The sequence below is a fragment of the Lycium ferocissimum genome, chromosome 12, assembly GCF_029784015.1.
Source record: "Lycium ferocissimum isolate CSIRO_LF1 chromosome 12, AGI_CSIRO_Lferr_CH_V1, whole genome shotgun sequence".
Taxonomy (NCBI): Eukaryota; Viridiplantae; Streptophyta; class Magnoliopsida; order Solanales; family Solanaceae; genus Lycium; species Lycium ferocissimum.
The window spans coordinates 44,383,401-44,396,836 of NC_081353.1; the positions used below are offsets into that span (position 1 = coordinate 44,383,401).

General features: G+C 34.2%; 2 protein-coding genes and 1 long non-coding RNA gene across 3 annotated transcripts; all 3 read right to left on the minus strand.

The window, feature by feature from the left end:
* Positions 1 to 584: 584 nt before the first annotated feature.
* Positions 585 to 2,632, minus strand: LOC132040419 (uncharacterized). The gene is made up of 2 exons (XR_009410682.1): positions 2,486 to 2,632; positions 585 to 949 (listed from the first exon to the last, which is right to left on the minus strand). It is a non-coding gene; the product is annotated as an uncharacterized LOC132040419 (long non-coding RNA).
* Positions 1,390 to 2,081, minus strand: LOC132040902 (probable fructokinase-6, chloroplastic). The gene is made up of 3 exons (XM_059431591.1): positions 1,971 to 2,081; positions 1,694 to 1,891; positions 1,390 to 1,554 (listed from the first exon to the last, which is right to left on the minus strand). The coding sequence occupies exons 1-3, from the start codon at positions 2,079 to 2,081 to the stop codon at positions 1,405 to 1,407; spliced, it is 459 nt and encodes a 152-aa protein (XP_059287574.1). The 3' UTR covers positions 1,390 to 1,404.
* Positions 2,633 to 8,845: 6,213 nt separating the features above from the next.
* On the minus strand, positions 8,846 to 11,384 carry LOC132039354 (extensin-2-like). Its single transcript, XM_059429850.1, has 3 exons — positions 11,286 to 11,384; positions 11,059 to 11,176; positions 8,846 to 9,639 (listed from the first exon to the last, which is right to left on the minus strand). Exons 1-3 carry the CDS (start codon positions 11,382 to 11,384, stop codon positions 8,846 to 8,848), a joined length of 1,011 nt encoding a protein of 336 aa, XP_059285833.1.
* Positions 11,385 to 13,436: the final 2,052 nt, after the last annotated feature.

Sequence of the window (13,436 nt, forward strand, 5' to 3'; positions counted from 1 at the left end):
TGTAAGTTTGCCAACAAATAACTACTAAAGCTAAAATAAAGCAACAAACAAATAGTGGAAAACATGGGGAAAGTGGTAAACATGGTCCACTACAATAAGAAGATAATTCATTGACTAAGTAAAAGATAAACCCACTAATCCTAGAAAAACAGACCTACTAACTAATTTTCTGCAACTGAATTATTTTGAAGAATTAGTCAACAATTATTTCAACCATATTTAGACAAAATATCAGCAACCGGACTTGTTTCCTTGAAAATATGCTATACAGGTAGCGCCCCCCTCCCCCCAAAGCTCATCCAGTGACAATTTGCATCTTACATACATATATTCGTACACATCTTTTCCTATTGCATTCTTAAAGAAAAAGAGGTACTCAATGCATTGTGGAAATTACACGAGAAGTATGTTTTACTTATATTGGTGTTGAACTCCTACATTAAAACTATTAGAGATCTTAAAATAATTGTTGGTATTTTCATTTTCATTTTGTTTGTGTATATATGGAGAAGACTAATTTGTTTGTAACATGTGTGCAGAGGAAAATAGCTAGCCAACCAAAAAAAAAAAAAGAGAAGTAAATATAACGAAATTGATCTTCTTATTGATTTGTGCACAATTAAAGTACACGAAAGTATTACAAGAACAAGATAAAACAATTAATAGGAATGAATAAATGAGGACACAATATCCTCAATACAACAATAAATTACGAAGAAACAAACTCTAGGAAGCATCAAAGCTTAGATACGTTCACGTGAACGCACTAAGAGAACAATGTGCAAGAAGGCCAAAAGAGAAGTAGAAGCAAACTGGTTCATGTCAGGAATAATCAATCCTTCAATTGAAAAATTGAATATCTTATTCCATAAATTAATTGCTTTGTTCCATTGACGTTTGAATCTTTCCCTCCAGAAGCCACCATTTATTTTGTGTTTCAAATTAAAATCTGAAAAGAAACAACAAATAGAAGATTAGAGAGTCCGGAGCCAAAAGGGTATAAAAAAACACGGTATAAACTAAAAGGGGGCGGCCAAAAATTTATATACCAAAAGGGGTATAACGTGGATCAGCCCACGTTATACCCCAACTTTTTTTTTTCATTTGTCAGATTCACCAAACCGATTTTTTTTTTTTTTTACGTATAACGTGGACGGATCCACGTTTTACAAAATATATTTGTAAAACGTGGTACTGACCACGTTATACCTTTCTTAACTTCGTGATAAAGGAACAAATACAGACATATTCTTAACTTCGTGATAAAGGGTTACATTATCATTAGCTTACACACATTAATTTGTGTAGAGTGAGATGCAGTTGCAATCATGCAATTTGCCCTAAAAGAACAAACAGGCAGGCAGCATAGTTAAAAAATTTAAATAACAAGAAATTTTCCACATCTTAGAAGCTCACCTTAGTGTAATATCGGCAACCTTCTGAGCCTTCTGTGACGAGGAGTAACTTGAGGTTTGGATGGTATAACTTCCGAACAACATTATCATCATAAGGATCTTCTCCTTGTGTCAAAAATGAAATCTCTTCTTCACTTATCTGGTGATAACAAGTAGCTGAAACATCAGAGGTAACATTTCATATGAAAGTTCAGACTTTTCAGTCCGACTCTCTTGCAAGATTAATTATATCGCCATTAACAAGTAAGATTTCACATAGCACACTGGGAAAATAGTACCTTAATTATATCAGCAGTTTCCCATATGCTAAGGATTCCTTCTCTAGCACTTTCTGCAGATGGCCACAATTGAAGCCTCAAATTGGGATCATATGACAAGATCACACCAGCATCTTTCGCAGCTGTTGCAGCTGCAATATGGGCTGATTTGCATGGCTCCGTAATCAGGCTTATGGAACCATAATGAAAAACTTTTGCCTGTCATAAGGTATAGGAATCATCAGGTGTCACTATCAAGTTCACAATCCAAATAAAACATAGTAGTAGGAGTCCACACTAGAAATAGAAGAAGAAATCTGATGTATCCATGATTAAACTGGTGCAATAAGGAAAGCAACACTGTAGCAGTTTGGCGGACTTGTAGAGTGACATGCTTTCCAGAAAGCATACGAAATACTTAGACACTTTTCAAATAAGATGGTCTCCAAAAATCTGAAGATCTGGATTGCAAGGTACTCTAATGAAAGGTATAACGTGGTCAGTACCACGTTTTACAAATATATTTTGTAAAAAGTGGATCCGTCCACGTTATACGTAAATTTTTTTTTTTTTTTTTTTTTTCGGTTTGGTGGATCTGACAAATGAAAAAAAAAAGTTGGGGTATAACGTGGGCTGATCCACGTTATATCCCTTTTGGTATATAAATTTTTGACCGCCCCCTTTTAGTTTATACCGTGTATTTTTATACCTTTTGGCTCCGGACTCGAAGATTAGAGGCTTAGTTCTAAGAAAAGAAGCAAAAAAGCTGATCACATATGAAAAAAAAGAATCACAATTCAAATAGCTACTCACTTGATTGATTGTGGCGAATGTCTGAACTCCTAAATGCTCTTAGAAGTGGACTGGAGGTGGTGGCGAAGCGTAAATATATACTGGTGGAGGAGGTGAGCTGTAGTAATAGGGAGGAGGGGGAGATTTTACTGGTGGAGGTGGAGAGTGATAGTACACTACAACACAGAGTATCTGTGGCTACAGAATACTTTGTAGCTAAATATGAAAATTTTTGTGGCTAAACACTTTAGCCACAAATTTTTGTTCCGTAGCTTTCGGAGCAATATGTAGCGTGGCTAAAAGTTAGCTACGGACTTTACATGATCCGTGGCTAAGGACTAATACATATAGCTATGGGATTTTTTGTGTTGTAGCTGTGATGGTAAAAAGTTCTTGCCACGAAAAATAAAATTATAGCAAGTGATTTTATTCTTTTGCCACAACGAACAAAATTTGTAGCTATCTCCAAATTGTAGCTACGAGGTATTGTATTTGTAGCAAAAGTGTTTGCCATGCAAATTCAATTTTTGTGGCTATTTCTATAGTTTAGTTCCGTGGCAATACTTGTATTTAGCTACAAACTAAAAAATTCATAGTTGTGAATTGAAATATTTGCCACAAAAATGACTTGTAGCTATGCTTTTAAAAGCTAAGTTTAGCTACGAATTCAATTTTTCATAGCTATAACCGACACAATAATTGGAGCTAAATTTTTCATTATATTGCATTTTGGTAACAAAAAATTTGATTTGTTAGTAATGGCCAAAGTTTCCGCCACAAATCCATTGCTTTTAACACATACTTTCAAATTTTTCGAATAATCACGCACTGATGCACATAATATTGGAAACTAGCAACATAATAAAGATTTGGAAATAACTTATTTCATTCAAATTGACATCTAAAGTTTGCCAAAATAAATTCCAGATACACAATTGTATAGCTAAAACTTATAGCATCTGCATAACATAACTCTTCTATAACAAACACAATAAAGTTAGAAGAAAAAACAAGCTAACATGAGGTTAGATAGTGATAATCATCAACGAGGACGTTGAAGTGAAAATCCAAGAGGTGCTCCAATGCATATCCAATAACATGTTTCTGAGGTAAATAAGCTCTCACGTGGAGAAAGTCCTTCCTATGATATGTTGAGAGCCAATAGTAAATTGTCTCAAAAGACTGAAATGTTGAACTTGTTGTTGAGGGGAAGAGCTAACACAACGGATTCTGCACCTTTAAGACAAAGCACCAAGTACAAATACCATAAGCAAGGTGAAGTCAACAGTGGTTGTAACTACTTATGTTCTTACAGCTACTGCAATAAAACAGAACAAATAGAGAGCCGTCTTCATAACAAGTTTGACCAACTCACAAACACTTTTGCGGTTGAAAAAAGAGAGCCACATATCATGTAATATCTCTTTTTTTAAACCAACTTTAAACTAACAACAATCTAATTAAAACACTAGGTATACAACAACACCAATTATTGAAAAGAAACTGAGTTCGGCTAAAGTACTTGTCTATGATAAATGTAAAAGAACCAATTAGAACACAAACAAGGCCCAACAAACAACAACAAATCTGGTGTATTTCAACTAGTGGGGGTCTGCGGAGGGTAGGTTGTACGCAGTTTTATCCCAACCTTAAAAGATAGGGAAGTTGTTTCCGATAGACCCTTGTCTTTAGTTATTGTGTCGCTGAAAGGTCCTCAGGTACAACACTGCCACCAGACCCAACAAACACCAAGATAAAAACAAGACAAGATGGAAATGCAACACCGTGCATATTAAGTCTGTCATAAAGAGTAACTTAATTTCCCAAAACTCCAGTTGAACTTGTAACAGTTGACCAACACAACATAACATCTTAAAAAGCTTGCTATCTTTTTTCTTTAACATTCTTTTTACTGATCATATAAATCTCTTCAACCCCATCTACCAAAAGGGGTGCTAAGTAACAAAGTTAAGTTATTACCTAAATCAAAATCCTCTTACTTGCGCTCTATCCCTTGATGCACCTCCCACCGAAGGGATGCCTGTTTCTCTTCATCAATTGCTTGTATATCTAGTCCATATTTCCAAAATATAATTGAAAGCTTTTATAAACAATTCATACCTGTAAGCAGAATATGTAGACACATATCAAGAAAATAGAACGCTTTAAAAAAGAAAACTAACAGATGCTAACTATAGCCTTAAACTTGTATTGTCGTTCAGCAGTTAAACTTATAGCCTTCGTTTACTCAGAGACTCATCAACCTAAAACATACACAAACATATACTATATCAACAATATAAGAGGTCTATACCTATTCTAAAGCAAGTTCCATAAACTTGAAATGTTCCTTCCTTGTAGCTTTCCATCTGAAGCGCAAGTTCCATAAACTTGAAATGTTCCTTCCTTGTAGCTTTCCATCTGAAGCCAACTAAGCAGAAGAAAGGATACCACAAAAAGAAGTAGTCAATCAAACAGACCAGGAATTTCAAATACAAAAGTGCAAAAATATTTTCTTATAGGTATTTTCAAAAACTGATGTTATATACAACTAGTACAAAATACTATATGTAAATCACAAAGGTAACAAACTAGATCACAATTTCAAATAAGACAAAACGATGGGCATATGTTTCAAAATTTTGAAGTTTCCTTTTAGTATTGTTTCTTAACTTGTTTACAAGAGTAGCCAAGTGCTTCTGCCTTACACCGTGCGAGAAAATCAAGAAGCTCGTGTTTTCCACATTTCAAGTGTTTCTGCCTTAAACCGTGTGAGAAAATCAAGAAGCTCGTGTTTTCCACATTCAAGTGTTTCTGCCTTAAACCGTGTGAGAAAATCAAGAAGCTCATGCTTTCCACGTTTCAAGTGCTTCTGCTTTTATTCAAGAATCCCAACCAATATTTAAGGCTAATATTGGACTGTATAGTAGTGAACAATAGATAATTGGACTGCCAAATGAGATGCACATGGTAAATTGAATTTAAAATCGTATAAAATTGTGAGTATTGAAAGGCTCATAAAGTAAATAAAAATTCCCAACTGCAGACAGTAATAAACCAAATAAACCCTAAAATTTCAGAAACCTCACCATCGAAGAGAAGTGAAACATAGAAGGTCACCAAATAGATTTGCACAAACCATTAGAGCTAAGAAAAAACATTTCAACCTAGTTACAGACCTGTTAGCGTGAATTCAGCTTCATGAAACAAGCTTGACAAACTATATTGCAATACAAAAAAACCAAATAATCAAAACTGAAAATAAAGTTAGCAGAGGCGATGGTAGGTTAACAAGCATAAAAAGGGCAGCACGATGCACTAAGCTCCCGCTATGCGCGGAGTTCGGGAAAGAGCCGGACCACAAGGGTCCATTGTACGCAGCCTTACCTTGCCTCTCCGCAAGAGGTTGTTTTCATAAAACCCTCGACTTCTCAGTCCACGTGACAACAACTTTCTGGGCTACTCCACCGCTGCCTTCTAGGTTAACAAGCATGAAAGTGGAAAAATTGTCTTATTTCTTGAATGCTCTACAATTGATTACAACTCTGCATGTTTATTTACTAGAAGAAATATTACCAATTAAAACCTTAATGCTTCACTCAAAACTCACTACTGAAGGAATCTTCTAATTGACAGTATTTTCTGAACGAAAAATTAAAGATATAAAATACTCCAGCAAACAATTAGATCAACTAGACTTGAATCATTTTGCACCTATTTTCGATATATTTTCATAACTCAGATCCCTAACTAAAACCAAAATCCAAAACCCTAGAAAAGAGAGTAATATATTATAGAGAGAAAATATAGATCTCAAAGAGGTGAGTGAGAGACGGAACACCAAATGAGGGTAGCGGCTATGGTGGTTCTTGAATTATGAGGGATACGAGAGCTTTTAGCTTATTTCAACTTGTTTAAAATTTTCAGGAGGGAATTGCTAATGTTGGGGAAAAAATTAGAGGGAAACGCTAATGTTGGGGGAAAAATTAGAGGGAAAGATGAAATAATAAAAATTGAGTTCAATTGTTGCAAATTGTGTAAAGAAATTTCCAACATTAATAAAAAATGTATTAATTATCAACACATAGTATGACATTTAACAATATCACTAATACACTTCTATTTAGTGTAATTATCAATTTATTAGTTAGTATGTCACTAATAAACGTCAGTTAGTGCAATTGGCTATTTATAAGCTAATCAATCATTACATTTTGTTTAGGATATTAGTTTTTTTTTTTTAAAAAAAAAAATTAAGGATATCACAAATACACTTCTACTTACTGTAAATATTGATGTGTATATGATTGTCAATTAATATTTTTTCTTAAAGATACCACGAATATACTTCTACTTAGTATAATTATCAAAATATAGGCTAATCAATCACTAACATTACTTAACGTTATCATGAATAGACTTCTACTCAGTGTAATTGTCAATTTATAAGTTAGTCAGTAACATTATGTTAAGGATATATACACTTCTACATAGTGTAATTGTTAATTTACAAGTTAGTTAGTCAGTAACATTATGTTAAGGATATATACCCTTCTACTTACTGTAATTATTGACATAATTAATCAATAATATTTCATAAAGATGCCACTAATACGCTTCTACTTAGTATAACTATCAAAATATAAGCTAATCAACCACTAACATTACTTAACGATATTACTAATACACTTCTATTTATTGTAATTATCAATTTATAAGTTAGTCACCCCATAATATTTCTTAATAATGTCACTAATACACTTCAGTTAGTTTAACTATCAACGTCTAAGTGGATCTATCAGTAATATTTTGATAACGATATCACGAATGTACTTCTACTTACTATAATTATTGATGTATAGGCTATTCAATCTATAATATTTCTTAAGGGAGAATAACATAGTGTGACAATTTGACGAAAATATTTATCAGGATTAGTTCATGTTTATTTTTTTACCTGAGCTAGCCATCGGTGGCAGCGATGGAGACGAAGTTGGATCGGTGGCAGCGATGGAGAAGAAGGAAGCGACGAGGTAATTGGGTACGCCTTGGCCGGTGATTGTTATATCATGTGAGATGAGAAGTAGCGTCGTCGCCGGTTTGAACACTGTTGCCATCGCCGTTGCCGGTGACTATGCACTTTCTGCTTATTGATAAAGGAATCTTATCATCGCCGTCGCCGGTGGCTGTGTCGTCGCCAAATCTAGGATTTCGGTAAAGTATTTATAAACACCTCTTAGACACTATTATACATTTTTATATGGTAGGAGTGTGTATAAACACCTCTTATACATTATGTATAAACCCCTCTCATGTATAAACATTAAACACCTCTTGTATAAGTTTGTATACTAGTGTAAAAGTATGTATAAACACCTCTTATACATTATTATACAATTTTATACAAGGTTGATACATTGTCTACAGTAGGTGTATGAAGTTATATATTATTGTAAAATGTTGTATACCGTGAAAAAATGGCTATGCGGGTGTAATTTAAAAATATGACTACGCAAATGTAATTTTGTATACTGGATTGTACATAATCGAAATTTCCCCATTTCTTAAAGTACCACTGATGCACTTCTACTTAATGTAGTTATCAATTATAAGCTGACCAATCAATAATATTACATAAGAATACCATCAATACACTTCTATTTATTGTAACTATCATGTATTGGTTGATCAAGCATTAACATTACTTAACGACATCACTAATACACTAATTTATTGTGGCTAAAAGGTTACTATTACCACAGTTAGTTTCAACTCGTGGCAAATATTAATAATTAGCTACGAAATTTTATTATAGCAAAAGATATGTGGCAATATCATTTAATTATTGCCACAATTTTATATAAGTTGAAGCAAACATATTTATATAATTAGCTTCAAATATTTTGTTTGAAACAACATACTGTGGCTAAAAACTTACTATTGCTACAATAACTTTTATTGCGTGACAAAAACATATGATTAGCTACAAAATTTTATTATAGCAAAAAATATGTGGCTATATCATTTAACTATTGCCACAACATTTTAGAACCGGAAGCAAAAATATTTATTTAGCTACAATAGTTTGTCACAAATAATTTTTTGTGGCTAAAAGGTTACTATTGCTACAATAACTTTTATCCCGTGGCAAAAACTTATAATCAGCTACAAATTTTTATTGTAGCAATAAAGTTGTAGCTATTTAGATAGTTTTTGCCACGATTGTTAGCAATTATAGCAAAAATGAGGTATTAGCTTTGACAATCTAACTTTCGTGGCTAAGAAATTTTACGAAATTGTAGGTAGCCATGAAATTCTATTTTTTGTGGCTATTACTAGGTAATAGCTACAATTTTTAAATTCGTAGCTTAAATTCCGTAGCTATAAATGCCTTATGTTGTAGTGGTAGTAGGGTGGTGGTGGTGATGGGGATGGTGGAGGAGGAGATTTGTAGTAATGGTGGAGGAGGTGGTGGTGACGGGGGTGGTGGTGATTTATAATAGTATACGGAGGTGCTGGTTTTGGTGATGGTGGAGGTGGAGACTTGTAGTAATAAGGAGGTGGTGGAGACTTAGTTGGTGGTGGCAGAGATTTGTAATAGTAAGGAGGTGGAGGCGATGGTGATGGGGGTGGTTGTGATTTATAATAGTATACGGGTGCAGGTTTTGGTAATGGTGGAGGTGGAGACTTGTAATAATAAGCAGGCAATGGAGACTTAGTCGGTGGTGGTGGAGACTTGTAATAATAAGTAGGTGGTGGTGGAGATTTGTAAACGTATGCCGGGGTTGGTGGAGGTGGTGACTTATAAACATAAGTCGGTGATGGAGGTGGAGGAGATTTATAATAGTATGGAGCAGGTGTAGGCTTGGGCTTTTGGCATTTCGCATAAGGTGTCTTAGAGCCATAAGCAAATGGTTTTGCATAGAGTACAACTTCATAACGATTCTTTGACTTTACTTTGAGGTTAGCACCCTTTATTCCCCAATGAAGGTTTGTAGGAATGTTACATGTTGAATCCTTTGGAGCATTGTGAAGTTTAGCCTTGCAAGCCTTTCCTCCGTATTTGCGATATTCAAATCCTTTAACTGTGATGCTAAATTTGCCATTGATCTTAGTGGTACCATAGCTCACAATTTTCTTGTCGCCAGCTTTGCAAGTCACTTCAACAACAGCACCTAATCCATGTGAAATAAAAAAAATACATTAATTAACCCTAATACAATTGAGCTATTAATAAATGATCATTTAGGTATTTCCGAGCCTTGTTTTCCCCATTTCTTGCGAGAACAAACTCCAATGTATTATATATAAAATAAAACAAAGCTTTTCATGACATGATAAAATTTTATTTTTCTAACTTCTGTGTTTTAATGAAAGAAATAAATTGCAAGTTAGTGTAGCAACTTGTGCGCCAACACAGACTTTTCTCGGCCCATGTGAGAATAAATCACAATCAAAATTAATACTTCATTCCAAGCAAGATCTAACTACTTCCATTCTCAATATATTTTACTCACTAGTTACAATTATATATTTATATCTACAGTTGTTGCCTTATAAAATTCCTTGAAGTGTTAACTTCGCAAGAGATTATTGCATGTCTATAAGAGATTAAGATTGTAAGTTGATAGTTACTACGAATGATCACCCAAAAACATAATCCCGTTTATTATTTCATGAGAGATTAAGAAGTGTTAGATTATAAGTTGAGCTTGAATCAAGAAAAAATAAAGTTCATAAAATGCGATGACTAAATATAACGCAAGAGATCTGAACCATGGTCCTGAGAGATCTATAATCCTGCCGCAAGATATTATTGCATGTCCATAAGAGATTAAGATTGTAAGTTGATAGTTATTACAAATGATTACCCAAAAACATAATCTATTGCACGAGAGATTAAGAAGTGCTAGACTATAAGTTGAGCTTTAATTCAGAAATAATAAAGTTTGTAAAATGCGATCTATAACATAAGAGATAAAACAGATAAAACATATAGTCCACAAAAGAGATTGAATCTTTATAACATAAGAGATAAAACATTAAACTGCAAGAGATCTAGACCAAAAGAGATCTATAACCATGCCGCAAGAGATCAAAATCATATAACAAAAGAGATAGAATCCTTATAACATAAGAAATAAGTAAATCCTTATAACATAAGAAATAAGTAAACCACAAAAGATCTATTCCACAAAAGAGATCAGTCTTCAAATTACAATGTATCATTAGTTATCTTCTAGGACACTTCGTCTTATAGTGACCCGTTTGCCTGCATATTGAACAACTTCTTCGTTGCTTCATCCTCTTTGGATTCTCACCAGGCCGAAGGAACACGATTCTCTCTCTTGCGACCTTTAGACAATTTTATGGAAGGATGATGAACCATTCTTTTTTCCTCTGATGGTCTCATCCATGTTTTTGGACGAGGAATAGGACAAATTATTCTATCCGAAGCTTTTTTTAACGTCTCATTCAAGTACTTAGAATCACACAATTTATATATCTCCTCCCATATGTCTTGGCCTGGGGTTAGTTTCAAAACTGCTATCGCGTGCTCATACGGGAGCTTATCCATCTGAAAAACTTTGTACATGTTTTATGCTCCAGATTAATCAAACAATCTATATCACCACGCACATGAAGCTCATGTTCGTTTAAATGTGTAGGAGCTAGCAAACAAGAGGCTACAGAATGCTCTTGAATCACATTCTGCTCCAAGTGAAGTTCAGCAAACTTATCAATTGGTTGTTTTTCTTCCACAAAAATAGGACTATAATTATCTTGGATCACGTTACACTCATTATTTCCCACAAGAAACCTGTATTTCACCACTTTCACAACTTATTGCACTTGTTTTTTCTATTCTCTTCCCATCCTCCTTGAGTTCAAACTCAATGTAAATAATCATATTACCCATTGTTATTTATAGATGATCACCTGCAAAATAATAAAAAATTAATTAATACCAATATCTTGCATCTTATAAAAAAGATCTATGTGTTAACATAAATCTCTTGCTTAAGTCATTAGATCTCTTTTCTTGTTCATCTTCTACTTCAACACCCAAATCTCTTGTGTTTTGACCTTATATCTCCTGCGTTGAAATACACAAATCTCTTGCTTCAATAATCAAATCTCTTATCTTGTTTATCTACAACTTAAATACACAAATCTCCTGTGCTTCTACTAATATCTCCTATGTTTTAATACGCAAATCTCCTACGTCAACTGTTACACGTCGAAAAATTTTCTCGTCGTTTGCGTCGTAAGTAAATTAAAGTAAGCTCGGAGAGGTCATGGAACCCTTATAAGGTTAATGAATACTCTTAATAAGTGTCAAGCAAGTGCCTAAAGGTTCCGGGACCAAGCAAATCGAAGAAAATAAATCTGTTGAAAAAAATTTGGAAAAAAAGTTGGCAGAATTTTGGGCAGATTTTTAGTCAACTTTGGAGGGGTATATCTCCTAGTATATTAGGAGTTTTAAGGTGTTTCAAAAGCCTAAAGTGAAGTTCGTCGAGTCTAGTTTCCAACTCAATAAACCGTGCATCGATACGACATTGGAGTAGAGAATTACGGATGTTACAAGTTAGGCGGGCAGAGCAGGGCGCACTGCTACAGTGCCACCGACTTTGGCACACTATATAAAGGGCAAAACCCCATTTTTTCCTCACAAAAATTTCCCAAATGCTCTAGAAATCTCATCAAACATATGAGAGCCTATATATCATAATAAAGTGAGGATTTTGAGTAATTTCAAGTTACGGAGTATTAATCGAGGTCCGGACAACGTGTAGTCGCGATTATAGTTTCGTTTTGTGTTGGAGTTGGCTTGGAAGCAAAGTAAATCTTGAAGATCTTCCTATTCTAGCAAGGATAAGGTATGAATTTCTCTTTCTTAATATCGATTTAGGAATATTTACGAGAATAAGGGTTATGGATTGTTGTGTTGGAGTTGTTGAGCACGGATTGAGAATTGAAGATAGTTTGGATGTAATTGTACATGTATATCTTATAGAATCTTGATAATATTGTGTTGATGTTGTTGGTATTGTTTGGGAGTTGTTTTGGTATTTGGAGGAAGTAGATAATATAGGGGAGATGCTGCCCAAATTTTCGTAACACAAACTAGTGGGGCTGGGCGTTTGGTATTCGGTTCGGTATTTTCAAAGTTCGGGTTCGGTAATTCGGTAATTGAAAGTATATACCAAATACCAAACTTTCAAACTTCGGTTCGGTAATCGGTAAATCAAACTTCAGTTCGGTACGGTATTCAGTAATACCGTATTAAAATCGAAGTCCCACTGTATCATGTATTCTGTGCTTTCAAAGTGAAATTAGGTGATCTTTCACTGTGATTTATATGGCCTTTCTAATTTAAAGGCAAGTGTTTCTAAGCATTTATGCAACAAGTGACATAAGAACAAATTGGAACACAGAGAGTAACAAAAATCTCTCATATATAAATATTAAACTGCTACAAATTCAAAAGAAAATCATATCTTAATTTCTAAAAAGGTCATAATGATTAGACTTTCACTCCAGCATAGCAAGGTCGCATGACTAAAAACTTTGATCAATATTCCTAATTAAAATTGGCATACAGAACCATTTTCCAGGGGAAAAAAAAAAAAAAACCCCTTGACAGATCTCGCAATTGATATACTAAAAGATGGGTAATGTGCCAGCTTGTTAGGATTTTTAGATTTACACTGTTAAGTGTGAACTGATGGGTAGGCCTAGCCTATGGGCTATGGCTATTGGGCTGGGCGTTCAATTTTATTAAATGGGCCTTTAGGCTTTATTAATTATTGGTTAAAATTTCGGTATTCGGTATTTACTGAATTACCGAACGGTATAATTGTAAATACCGAAACCGAAATACCGAATTTTATACTTTCAGTCCCAAAAACCGAACCGAAAACCAAATTACCGAATACCGAAATAGCCGGTTTGGTTCAGTAATTCGATT